Source organism: Podarcis vaucheri, assembly GCF_965113315.1.
Source record: "Podarcis vaucheri genome assembly, chromosome: 10".
In the NCBI taxonomy this organism is placed as follows: domain Eukaryota; kingdom Metazoa; phylum Chordata; class Lepidosauria; order Squamata; family Lacertidae; genus Podarcis; species Podarcis vaucheri.
In genome coordinates this window covers 45,274,525-45,287,909 of record NC_138748.1, presented here as the reverse complement: position 1 = coordinate 45,287,909, position 13,385 = coordinate 45,274,525, and the positions used below count along the sequence as shown (strand labels likewise).

Genomic DNA, 13,385 nt, shown 5'->3' with positions numbered 1-13,385 from the left:
AGAACTGCCACATGCCTTTAACTCTGTTAGGAGAAGTCTACAAAGTCCAGCAACACTGAAACCACTTACCTTCCAATTGTTACAAAAATGGGGGGGAAATGCTTTCCCAAAAAAATTGATAGCTTAGATAATTTATTCCCCCTCTTCCTGGTATCTATAAATTACCCCCATTTTAAATTTGAAGTACAGTTTGGCCAATGGACATTCAGATAATTTTAATTCTCCTTTAAAAAGGTGTATCACACTAACATTTGATATCACCAAGACTATCTTGGTGAGATTTCTAGCATAAACTGCTTGCAGCTAACTTGAACAATGGGAATAACCTAATATTTAAACATTCAAAACCTTCGAGGAAACATTTTAAAGTTCACAGGTGCAAAAGGCAGAAAATAAGTAAATGTTAGTGTAATGCTTTGAGAAAAATTGCAATACATTTTAAACAGCAATTTTACATTAAAATTTAACAGCTCTTACAAAAAAATCTGCATTTTACAGAGAATATTGAGATTATATCCAAGATAAAACACAGATTGACTTTTCTCGTAAAAATTAGAAACATTCCCTGTTTTGTTACCAGACCGATGCACACTCCCTCCTCCTGTGGGAAATCGCTGCAGACGATCCCGTCTCTTTGCCTTTTATTTTTGGCGGCCTCCTTTCGAAAACTCCGCCCTCTGACACGGGACCACTGGAGCGCGGGGAGCATGCATCAAGGGTCCATGGCAGCGAGAAGTCCCCACACACGCTCGCTCTGTGAACTGGCATGGATGCTTCTCTGTAGCCCCATTTGGCTGTCAAGCGCCTGAGAACCTGGGTTCACGTAAAGGTTTCAGGTCCTCCAACGCTTGTTGTCCCCTCACAGGGCTTAAAGGGGGCAACTGTCAAAAATGCAGATGCTAAAAATTACATCCAAAAGGTCAGGCTGCATCTATTGCCCAGACTGCATCAATTTCAAATAAAGGGATGGGGAGAAGGGCAAAAATAAAAGTGGGCTGTAGTGGTGGCAAAGGGGTATTACGTCTGTTTCTTATTACACCAAGGGGGGGCTCCTCAATCTTTCCAGACTCCAAAGTCCTGAATCACACCAAAAAGTGAGAAGGCAAGATTTCACAGGGGGCAGCGCGAGTCTCCAGCTAGGGTCCTTGGTGCAAAGATCTCAAAGGGCAAGAGTTGGGTAAGGGCAGGGTAACATACCAAGTGCATTCACATCTTCATAGCTAGGATTTAACTGGAGTCTGACAAACAGCAGGCTATGGGACCTCAGCCAATCCCATTCTGTACATCCATTAGTTAGGTAGCCATAATGAATACCAGGAAGCATATCCTTGTTAGAAAGCACAGAGACTGCCAGTTAACAATGAAGGTCTCAATGACTGGATTTTGGTGGAAATCCATGGAAGGGCAACAAGGAAGAGAAAAGAGGTGGGGTCAATTTCTACCTTTAAAAGGTGTGTATCAGATCCACATTATCTGAGTGGGGGAGGGGAGGTAACATGCAGAAAAATGACTTCTTACTATTCTATCTTGCACTGATGTAAAATTGTGCTCATCACAGTATTTCTTCCAAGGAATTATAGAGATTCCGTTCTTGATCATTCTAGAAAGGAATATGGCTACCTGGGGATGCATTCACACTGAGATGCCCCCGGAAAATGACTGGGCATTTAATTGGGAGGGGCAGAAACTAGCAAACACGCTTCATCTAGAGAGCTGCTTCGACCACCAATGTAGATATGTCCCCAGACCTGCACTGAGTGATCGGCAGCTGATAAAGTTTCTGTTAAAGAAAACAAACAAAAAGAAATTTAATGATTTGACTTTAACAGAGTGAAGTGTTTAATGAAAAACAGTGCAGAGGGAAGTCTTCTCTCCTGGGGGTTATTCATAAAGAAGCCATTATGGGGGACTCAACTTACCTGGAAGGAGTTTTCTGAGACCAATGTTCCTTTGAGTAGAAGGAAAAACCCTGGTGACTCAGCCAAAAAGTGCGCGCCCCTGTTCTATGTTTTAGGTAGAAGCCTTCACTTTCCAGGAACTTGGAGGAATTCGTCCAGAGGTTTGCCAGCTACGTATTATTAAGCAGCAAACTCTGGGCCCCAAAACAAGCCAAGATGTTATTTAGTAACAAGAAACAGACTCTGGTACCTTTTCCCCCCAGCCTCGGTGAAGTGGAGAAGGCAGAACGGGGAGACTGTTTTCCTTAAATAGTATCCAAATGAGTTGTTTTGGGGAAATATATATATATATGAGAAGGGCTGATTTTAAGTGTCTAGGCAAGATGCACAAAGAAGCTACCAGCACACAGCAAGCCTGTTTAAAAACCACTGCCAAAAAAATCTGGCCTCACCCCTTCTCCTAACAGGCCCAAGTTCTACCTGCACAGGTCCAGACATGACCCCAGAGGACAGAGACTGAAATCCATATGAACACCTCTAGAGAAGTGTTTCCAATTTAGGGGATGGCATGTGAGAATGAAGGTTATGTGATTAAAGGCTAACAACTTTTTTAGTATGTTTATCACATTTGGGAACTAAGCATTTCAAGTGACAAAATCCTCTGTTTAAACAAAGTCACTCTGAACAACCTGAGGGATTGTTTTCATTGATTGGGTACAAGATCTGCCACTGTGGGCCAGTCCACCAAATTCAACACTAACAGCTCCCAGGAGTGGCCTCTTCCAGATTTCCAAAATATCTACAATATGGAGAATCTGACATTTCTGGCCAATTGAGATGCAGAGCTTAATCACAATACAGATATTAAAGCGGGACTGTTTACCCAAGCATCCGGAAGCAGCCATTTTTACAGCACTGAAGAAAACTGAGATACATCACACTACAAGAAACCCCTTGTAGCTTTTACTATATAACCTCAGCAATCCAGTCTAGGTGGGAAAATGAGGGATAATGCTCGTGTGTTAAAATACAAGTTACGTTCATGTATGTGAAACAGTCCTCCATAGTAGTGGTGAGTCTCTAAGGTGCAATTACATTAGTAATGCATCTGGACAGAGAGGGATGTTTAAAAAGATGTTTGCTCTACCGTCTGGTAATTCTGAACAACTTAGTGGGTGCAGTCCAATCCTAGTCATCCAGCAACAAAGCTGAAGCTGGAAATGAGAGGGTGTGTGGAACAATTGGGCTTGAGTAATTGGACGTCTCTTCTCCCCACTGGCGATCGATTAGTCATGCCTAGGCCTTGCTGCAGACCAAAGCCTGTTGTTAGGAGCAGGAAGAGATTTTGAATATGAAAGAAAAAAAAAGATCAATGTTAAAAAAGGCATTTCACATGTGGGGGAAAGTCACGCTTTAAAATTCTTTGGAATAAGTTTCAAATCTAAAGAAACGACCTGAGAAGCAGGCAGAGAAGCCCATGTGTACAAACCTAGCCCACGAGATGCAACATCCGTAGCAATGAGGATAGGAGCCTTTCCAGAACGGAACTCTGAAAGGAAAAAAGCCATTAAGTCACAAAAATCACACATATGAAACGGATCTTTCTTTCCCATGGTTCCAGAATTAGACTTGAAACCTTTACATCGACTCACACTAGGACTGCATGCACTTAATTTTCTGTTTTGTTGCATTTCCATTAGGAAAGCATGTAAGAATGCAAACTCAATACTGAAATCAACAAATAGCTAAAAATAAGCATGTTCAGCATATAGATGAGATCAATAAGCTTATGATTTTGTATTGTATTTCACTTATGCGCAAAATCAAGTATTATCTGGGAAGCTAGGGAAGCTTTTCCTGCTACTCACCATTAAGCACCCAATCTCGTTCTGGTTGACTCTTGTCTCCATGAATACACATAGCTGGCCATCTACAAAGACAAAAGGTTTTCAACAGTTTTAAGCTGCCACATGCACCTCTGGGGGACAATGTGGCCCTACAAAGGCTAGAGACTGCACCAGCGAATGTTCCAAGTGGCAACAACATACATTGGGGAACAAGAGCATGTTCTTCAATATTATTTTACTTGCACCACTCAATTACTGTGTGTGCATTTCCAAAGTAAGAACATAATTATCTATGTGTCATACTTAAAGTGCTAGTGGTTAATTAGTATCTCATTGCCTGGAGCTGCCTCAACAACCTACCTATCCCCTCAGATTCTGGAAGAGTAGTTTTCCCTTTTTATCTTATTGGCAATTGTTTTGATGAACATCTTTAAAACATGTACACTCTGGATTCTCAAATACAGTACTGCATACATTAAGTTTCCAAGTAGGCAGCCACACCATTCCTTCTGCAACCTGGATTCCATGGCAAGCTAAACATAGGAACATCATTGCAGCAACAAAATTAAGCCCTATGCATCTTTAAGGCTTTTCATCTGTAATATTATCAGTTCAAAGAAAGAGCAGAAGGCCTACCCATCTCTACGCATCCTTCGAGTTAGGTCATCACATCGTCTTTTTGTCTCTACAAATATAATTGTCTTATTCTCTTTTTCAGCCATGATTTCTTCCATCAGTTGGATTAGTCTTCGAATAAAAACACACACACACAACAAATTATAAACATAAAAATAAGCTCATTTTGTATTATTTGAGGCAAGTCATTTACAGCAATATTCAATCCACTCAAAATTAATTATACACAGCATTTAAATAATGAGTAAAGACTCGCTTAGCTCAGTGGGTGTTTTATGGATAAAGTAACGAACTATAGGTTTTTGGCCTCAATCACATGAACTATCATAACAAGGAGCACTGTTTGAACTGTCCAATTAAGATCCAAAAGGCAGGATAAAAACCAATAAAAATCATTAAATAGTTACATGTCCGGGGTCTGCCTGAATAACTAATTGCCATAGGCTTACTTAAATAATGCTACTTTAAAGGAGAGAGGGGAAGTCTAATTTACAAGAAAATGTAGGGAACTACAACAGCATCCATACTTATGATCTTTTTCGCTCTCCATGCACACGTCCACTATTTGCAGGATATTATGATTGGCACTCAGCTCCAGGTTGCCCACATTGATCTGGACGTAGTCATGCAAGAAATCCTCAGCAAGCTGGCGCACCTCCTTTGGCCAAGTGGCACTCCACATTAGAGTTTGCCTGTCAGGCTGAAAGAATATATGTTAAGCTAGGTGGTATTCTTTAAAGGGGGGATTTAAGGAAAGCTAATACAGTGAAGGTTTACATACCCGTATCTGATCAACAATTTTACGAATCTGAGGTTCAAAACCCATATCCAACATCCTGTCAGCTTCATCTAGCACAAGGTACGTACATCGGCGGAGATTAGTTTTCCCTGCTTCCAAGAAATCAATTAGACGTCCAGGTGTAGCAATGCAAATTTCAACACCTTCAGGGAATGAAGTTGGGGTGGGGATGAAAGTTAGCATAAAAGGAACTTAATATTAACCAAGGATTCAAATACTGAATTCAAAGATACAACAGTTATGTACACAGCCAACACTTTTATGTGCATCAAGTTAGCCTAGGCCTTTTAGCCTAGGATTCTTAAAGAAGTTTAGATAGAGATACTGCAGACATTAAATATGCAATCAACATTCTTAGCCAACAGTCTACATACAGTCTATGCATACAACTCTTTGTTTTTTTAATGAAGGCAGACAGAAATCTTCCAATTTAGGTCAATATTTAAAAGACTGCATGGTAAAGAAAAGCCTCACTAGTACAGCTCACAAGCTGTTCATGTAAGACTTATCCTAAGGCTTCAAATTTCTACTTCCTCAGCCTTTATAAATATTTCAGTTGATTTTTTAAATACAGTAAGCCCACAGCTTATCAGGGGTTATGTTCTGGGGACCAGGCCTAAAGCCAAAATCACTTATCATCAAAACACATTGTGGTCAATGGTGGATGGAATTGCCAAAGTCTTTTTTCCAGGACACCCACCCCATTTCCATTTAGTTTTTCTTTTTTGTCAAGCATATAAAGCTGAATGCGCACAAGTTAAATGTATGTAAGTTGCACACTTACTGTAACAAATTTAGTAAAGAAGAAACAGAGGAAAGAAAATGAAAGGGGGGAAAATCCATCAACTTTCATTAAAAATACATTCACCTATGACACAGCCAACATAATTTAAATATATTAATTGAAATATGCTACCAAGAAGGTATCCATACAAAGTTTTAATCACATATTGGGGTTGCACATTTAGTATGTTACAACCATCCTGCGTAAAGCAAGCCCACTGTTAATTACCTCTCTCCAAGTCTCTGATTTGAGGACCTTTGGGTGCTCCTCCGTATATACAGGTACTCTTCAACCTTGAACATTTACCATAATCATCGGCTACCTGTTGGACTTGCTGGGCCAGCTCTCGGGTAGGAGCTAAAACCAAGCACTGCAAAAGAAGGCATCAAAGAATACCATGTGATTTTAGGTAAACTATGCTTAAACATCAGAGGCAAAGCTCACAGCTCTCTTTGATTTACTGAAATGTAATATGATAAAGCATAAAATGTATGTAAAAAAAAGCATTAAAAATATTTACTCACAATTGGACCATCCCCTCTTTCCAAGTATGGCTGGTGGTTGATATGAACAATTGCAGGCAGCAAGTACTGAAACAGGGATAAATCAAGATATTATGGGACATGAAAATGAAAGTCACTTCTCAAATCTTACCTATATACTGCTTAAAGACACAAAGTGGATATACCAGCTGTCCAATTCACATACGCATTTTAAGTTAAAATGAGATTTACAGCTTTCACCTCTTCATGTATCTGAGAACAGCCAACCTGGAGGTGAAAGGGGCAGTACACCAATACTGCAATGGGTCAACATGGTTCCCATAATCATCAGGCATGCACGGGTGCTGTACTCTCAAGTTTTAGTCACTGAACCAAGGGCAGAGAAGCAAGGATCAGCAACATTAGATGCTTCTGCCAGTAAGACAGTAATCATAGAAAGCCAAATACAGAAAGCTGAAAGGACTCCATCAGCTAAGCAAAGGATGCTTAGCGTAAGCTACAGCACAACTGAATAAAAGGCTCATGAGCTATGACAATATTCCCCTCAGTGTGATGCTACTCAACATTACACAGCTGACTTCTTACAAGCCCTCCAAGAACATACACCACAAAAGCCTAAATCTACTTACATGACATCAGCTTCAATTAACAACAATGGACCATGCCCAAATAAGCATTTAGTATTGCTGCTTTAGACTGATAACTTCCAGATAAGTGCAGAAAGCATTATGTTAAGTCTCAAAGGACAAAGTGAGACTTGCATTGAAGGGGGTTGGATTAGATGATCCACAGGCTCCCTTACAACTCTATGATACTTCTGAGCGAACATGCACAGGCTCAGGTGTCATGATATAAAATGTGAAAAAATTAACCAAATATCACACCTTTACCTTGTCCTTGTTTAATTTTAGATATCTATCTATCTTTACAAGATGTTCACAGTTTACTATAAAAGGAAAAATATGCCCAAATTCTGCACTTAGCCTTGGTGTACTGCAGAAGTAACAGGAGAGGAGCAGCTTTGTTCTATTCTTTTCACATGAATGCATAATGTCACTGTGATTGAAAGTAAGTGCTTTCCTCCCAAGGAATTTGGAGACAAAAATCATTCAACAAAAACTGAAAAATACATACTGCCAATGTCTTTCCAGAGCCAGTCTGTGCAATGCCCACCATATCATGACCACTAAGGGCCAATGGAAAGCCCTGGCACTGAATTGGAGTTGGTTCTGTAAAATGCTGGTCAATCAAGACATCCATTACATACTCTGAAAGTTAAAAACATAGATGTAACCATACATTAAAAATAGCACAGCATATATTCTGTATGAATTAAATTTTTACAGAGTGCAGTTTAACCAATGCTACATGTTAGTATCACATTCTGGGGCCAAGTACTGAAGATTTATTGATTTTTATACTACCTTTCAGGGCTAAGGTAGTACCCAACTTAAAAATTATTTAAATAAAAGGTTGTCAGATACAAAATTCACAATAAAAGTACTAAAAGCAATTCATTTAGAAATAGAACTGATTGTTAAAATTACAACTAAGAACAAAGAACAGCATTGTTATCACTTAAAAGCAGATTTAAAGGACCAAGTCTTGAGAGGCTGCTTAAAACCAGTCAATAAGGGAACCCAGATTTAGTTTCCTGGGAAAGACTTCAATAACAACAACGTGTATGCAAATGTATGGGGGGGGTGTGCCAAACTGGGTCTTAGACCTAAGTGAAATAAAGCTTAGTTTCGCCCGAGCACTGGGAATCAATGCAACTGGTAAAGAATCAGTGTTATATGCTCATATTGGTCCCCGCCACTGAAGCTTCTGAACTATTTCAAAGGTAGTCCCAGAAAGAGTGCATGACAGTAATTTAGTTTTGAGGTAATCAGCTCATCAATGACTATGGCAAATAGGGGTGCAACTAGCAAATGGCAAATCAGCTAGTTGTCTGGGAGAAACTCCAAGTTGTATACCTGGTCATTCAACCTCACCCAACACATCCAGTTCAGCAGATTTCCCAACCTCAGTATTTCTGTCAATGAAGTTTCAGGTTCTTCACCCTCTTTCATCCCAAAACTGATGTCATCCAAGATCTCCCATTAGTCACAGCTGCAAAGCAGAATACTTACGTGGAAAGTTACACTGGTGGAAGGCAAACACAGGCTTGGGGCAAACATCTGATCCTCTAACTGTAATCTCTTTCTTTCTTCTTAGCTCATCAACCTCATACTGTTTAGAGTAAAAAAATGCACATAAATCTTGTGAAAATAAATTTTTATATAACCTTCCATTGTCATGAAAAACATTACTGGTTGTCACGAAGAAGATAACCCCTTCATTTCTATCAGTGCATCATCATCCATTTGCACTTAAAGTAAAATGCTCTGTAGCTTTAGCTTTATGTTCCAACAACCCTACTTGATAGACAACGCATCTTTTAACCTCTGAAAGGCAGAATAAGAGGTTTTTTTATAAAATATTTCTCTCCATATTAGTTCCATTATCAAGAAAATATTGAAAGTATAGCCAAGTAGGTACTAGAATTCACGTCAAAACTGCATCCACCTCAGGGGATCACAAATCCCATGTAGTAAAAGCAACAACACACAAACCACCAAAAAACCTCTAGAGCTGCATTCCTGAATACATTTATCAGGAAGCAAATCCCACTGAATTCACCATCCAGAGTCTTATAGCAACAAAGTTTTCTCAGGTGAATTCCTTGCCCAAACTGCAAGATGTTCAATATGCTACTAATCCAAAAACGAAACACTAGTAAGTCACATATAACTCCTCATCTGCATCAATATTTCAATTTAGTTTAGATAAAGAATCTAGCAAGTTATTTTTCCCACTTGGTTTGCATCTGATTGATAGTTCCCTTTAAAATGCTTTATTTGCATACTGGTTAACTTGAAGAGTTGTGAATAATTTCAACAAGCACTTGAGAAACTTAATTTCAGAACATTTCCAAGTGATTTTCTTCCAAGGTGACTTGCATATTAAAAATTAAGACATACACAGTATCAACAAAAAATTGTCAATTTGAGCACATACAATTCATAATACGTAACTGTAATGCCACAGAACCAGCATCTGACAGAGAACAAGTAAAGAAGAAAAAGGTTTCCTATCCAAAAGGGCACTGCCTATGTAAAACTGACCTTTAATAACTAAGTCTTCAGGGCCTACAAAGATCGGAGCACAACAGTCTTCTGTGCTTGGATTGAAACAAGCCAGAAAAATTTATATGCACTTAACACTTGAAACCAAATTTATTCCAGAAGTTCATTTTTAACAAAATACACTACAACTCAAAAAAACATCCAGGCCACAGTTTTAAGGTGAAATCACCTATATAAACATATATAACAAGTTAGACTTGCATAGGCAAAACTGGCACCCAGGTAATTACCAAGGGCAGATATTATAAAATAGATGTTTTTTCTCGCTACCATTTAGGCCATTTGATATGCTACAAATTACTAACTTAAGTATGTCTGGGCAAGTAGCTTAAAATACTTTTGTAGGCTTTTTTTACAAGCCTTGTGTAATCACAGAAAAGATAGATTAGAAGTAACTTTATAAATTGCAGTAAGTGAATGAAAAGATTACTACTGCAATGTGCAGGCTGACAAAGCTATTGACAGAAATAATTCTAGTTATTTTCATATCTGTGTTAGCACTCTATATGGGAAGCATTAAAGCTGGGAAAGTTTCCAAGTATACCAAGCACAAAAGGAAGAACAAATGAAACTTACTGGAGTCAGTCTGGCCACTTCTGGGTGTTCAGCATAGAAATTTTTTTCAAACTTAGGCAATTCATTCAAGTCCCATTTCTTCTTACGGAGACGTTCACCCGGGTTTCCAAATTTTTTAGGAGGAAGTGGACCGCCAAACCTGGAGAGGAGGGGGATTCCAGTTGAAGTTATTTTGCAAAGTATTTGACAAACATATGCTTGCGTCTTTATCATTAAGCTAAGAAAACACTTCTGTAATGGGGAAAAGTGTCACCTATTTCATCTTATTGATGCCACTACCGAGAAGGCCCTCTGCCTGGTTCCCTGTAATCTGAATCTCAGTGAAGTTATATTAAAGCAACATTCTCCCCCTCTGACTATTTGCTATACTATATCCTTAACCAACAAATAAACAAAATGAGACCTTGGGGCAATAGAAGTATTGTTGCTTATGAATAACATAACAACAACAGTTCAGCTTCTGGAAATACTGAAGACAGCAAGAATTGATAAAATGTTTATTCCAGGGATTGTCTTTTTGTTTACTGTTGCAGGAAAGCAGCAAAAAATATTCCAAGCAATTACTTTAATCTAAATGTTTTAGAAAGTATTATCAGCAAACACTGAAAAATTCTAAACATACCTTTAAGTATTTTTGCAAGTTTTTTAAACTTTACTTTCTAACAAAACAGAGCATAACTTTGAAAGATCAAATTCCACACATGAAAACAAAATGAAAAACAAGGTAACTTTATAATCAAACCATTTTATGCACAATTTAGCAACAAGTTATGGGAAGCATGCATATGTACTAGGATACACTTTTAACTGCAACAGTTCATTTATGACACTAACAGTGCAACTCTAAGCACATTTACACATAAACTAGTCCTAGCGAGTTCAGGGAAGTTTACACCAAAGTGTGCAAAGGTTTGCAACCAATACTTATATGGGAGTAAATCTAACTGAACAAATCTTACTTTTAAGCACATATGGACTGTGCTGTAGGCTGCCTAAAGCTAGCTTATCAGCAGTATGAGCAATGGAACGCTCAAAAATTACTTTATTACAGATTTTCTCATTTACTGGGAAGTAAGTCCTATTTAACGTAGTGGGCCTTACTTCCGAGTAAACAGGATTAGGATTGCAAAGCCAGGGTGCTTCCAGGCAGAGGTGTTTGGAACCTCAGTATCACCACACTGAATCAGCAAGTCACACATCTATAAACTGTGGTAAAATTGTGCAAATCCCCACGCAGTTCAATCAGATTAGCAATATCGGTATTGGCAGCACAGTGACAGCAGCACCAATGCTTCTACCACATTAGTGTTTACAGTGGTTGGAGAAGCAACACCTGGGGTTGTTATCATTTTCAGTATCACCACAATCTGTGTCCGCTGATCCCAATTCTTTCAAACTGAATGCTGATCCAAAGCATATTTACATGCAAGTTGTCTCCTTGATTTGAACAGGGCTTATAACAAGTAAATGTGCTTGGGACCACGGCATATGCTCCTCAAGTAACAACATAAGAAAATGATACTGATAATGATACATATGCTATCTAACTGTTTATGCACTCTATAATTAGGCTTGCGCTTAAATATCCCAAGTAAGAACACGACAAGGCATTGAACAACAGCATTATACAGTCACAAGGAAATTCTCACAACTGAGCTAAAATGAGCTTAGGTTGCAATCATATTACAGAACACCCCGTCTGATTTGAACAAATTCACCCTGGGGTAAGGATTGCACTATGCCTCTGCAGCTGTACTTTAGAATCTACAATACTTTACTACTGCTGCAAAAGTGACACTGACAGTCAGAGGAAATACTGTGTCCCACCTTAACCCGGAGGAAGAGGAGGAACGCAATGTTGGGGATCAAATAAAGTGATCAACAAGTATAAAATCTGCGGGAGTTGGGACCGGTGCAAAGTGTGTTCAGAGGCCTGCTGCCCTCCGATCAGTTAAAGGAAGAGAAGAGGAACACAAACGAACTTTGTCCAGGGAGCCTCTAGTTCCCGCCTCCTAATGTCTCGCATTTCCTACCCCAGATCTCCACCCCTCATGGGCCCACATTAAGCACCTCCCTGTCCCCACCTTGGACTCCATATTGCAACGCCATTTTCCATCCGCTTAGTTACATTCAGCAACCATATTGCAACCTTTAATTCCTGGCAAAGGGAGAAGCCAGTAGTAGGTGAAGCTTTCCTCCCCGCGTTGCGGTGGTGCAGAAAGCTTCACCTGTTGGATTACAGGTGCAGCTGTGTGAAAAACCAGTAAACTTTGCTACAAAACACATACACACACACGTATGTATGTATGTAGCAGCTTTTAACACACTGTAGCCCCTTATGTTTACTCAGGATTACCACCCGAGATCAAATAAACTTATTCCCCGAAGAAGCGTGTTCATAAAATCCTCTAGCTCGCTTCCCCACCCGCAGGGGCCGAGGACCCTCCGGCCTCTCTCTTCTCCTGGCGGGTCTCCTGTGCGGCAGCGACGAGGCAGGCAGAGGCCCAGCAGGGAAGGAGCATTTCCCAGCGCAGGAGCATCGCCACAGGAAAACGGCTCCTGGCGGCTTTCTGTCTGCCTGTCGCGAAGCCCAGTAGACTCGGGTTCCCCGGAGGAGGCCGCCCCGCTCCCTTCCCCGCCCAGGCCTTCCTTACCCGCCGCGGTCGCGGTCTCGGCCTCGGTCTCCAAAGCCTCGCATCCTCACAGGCCGAAGGAGTCCTCTGGCGCCAGGCTACGTGGGCGAGCAAAGCGACGACCGGAGTCCTGGCGCTGAGAAGACCCGAGCGCGGTTGTTATTGTCCTGCTATATCCCTTCTTTCTCCCGCTAGGGCTCGATTCCCGCAGGCTCCAAGGCAGGAATGGAAGCAGGAACCGCTCGGCGCGAAAGACAACGCCGTCTTTCTTCTCCGACCTCCCGACACAAAATGGCCGCCGCCAACCTAGCTTGCTGCCTCTTACGTTGTCGGTCTGGCCGACTGTTGCGTAGACTACGGCGCTGAATAGCCGGGTGGAACAGAGAGGGAACGGGCGCCTGCGCTTATTCTCGAAAAACGCAACGTCGGTCCTGTTGTAAAGGGCTGGTTCAAAAGGATCCTTCTACCGTGCGCGGTACAGAAAGTACGCAGGCGTAGCCTGCATTCGTTTAGCTCCTTGC

At 40.5% G+C, this 13,385-nt stretch overlaps 1 protein-coding gene across 1 annotated transcript in view; it reads right to left on the bottom strand.

The window, feature by feature from the left end:
• DDX17 (DEAD-box helicase 17) overlaps positions 1-13,385 on the bottom strand; it is a 15,505-nt gene extending 2,120 nt beyond the window's left edge. The window contains exons 1-11 of the mRNA XM_082240726.1: positions 12,886-13,385; positions 10,232-10,370; positions 8,600-8,699; positions 7,602-7,735; positions 6,489-6,554; positions 6,193-6,334; positions 5,163-5,323; positions 4,909-5,081; positions 4,382-4,492; positions 3,767-3,828; positions 3,388-3,447 (exon numbers count right to left, since the gene is read on the bottom strand). Of these exons, the coding sequence (XP_082096852.1) occupies positions 3,388-3,447; positions 3,767-3,828; positions 4,382-4,492; positions 4,909-5,081; positions 5,163-5,323; positions 6,193-6,334; positions 6,489-6,554; positions 7,602-7,735; positions 8,600-8,699; positions 10,232-10,370; positions 12,886-12,929 (1,192 nt within the window). The 5' untranslated portion in view covers positions 12,930-13,385. The remainder of the gene's footprint in view (positions 1-3,387; positions 3,448-3,766; positions 3,829-4,381; positions 4,493-4,908; positions 5,082-5,162; positions 5,324-6,192; positions 6,335-6,488; positions 6,555-7,601; positions 7,736-8,599; positions 8,700-10,231; positions 10,371-12,885) is intronic.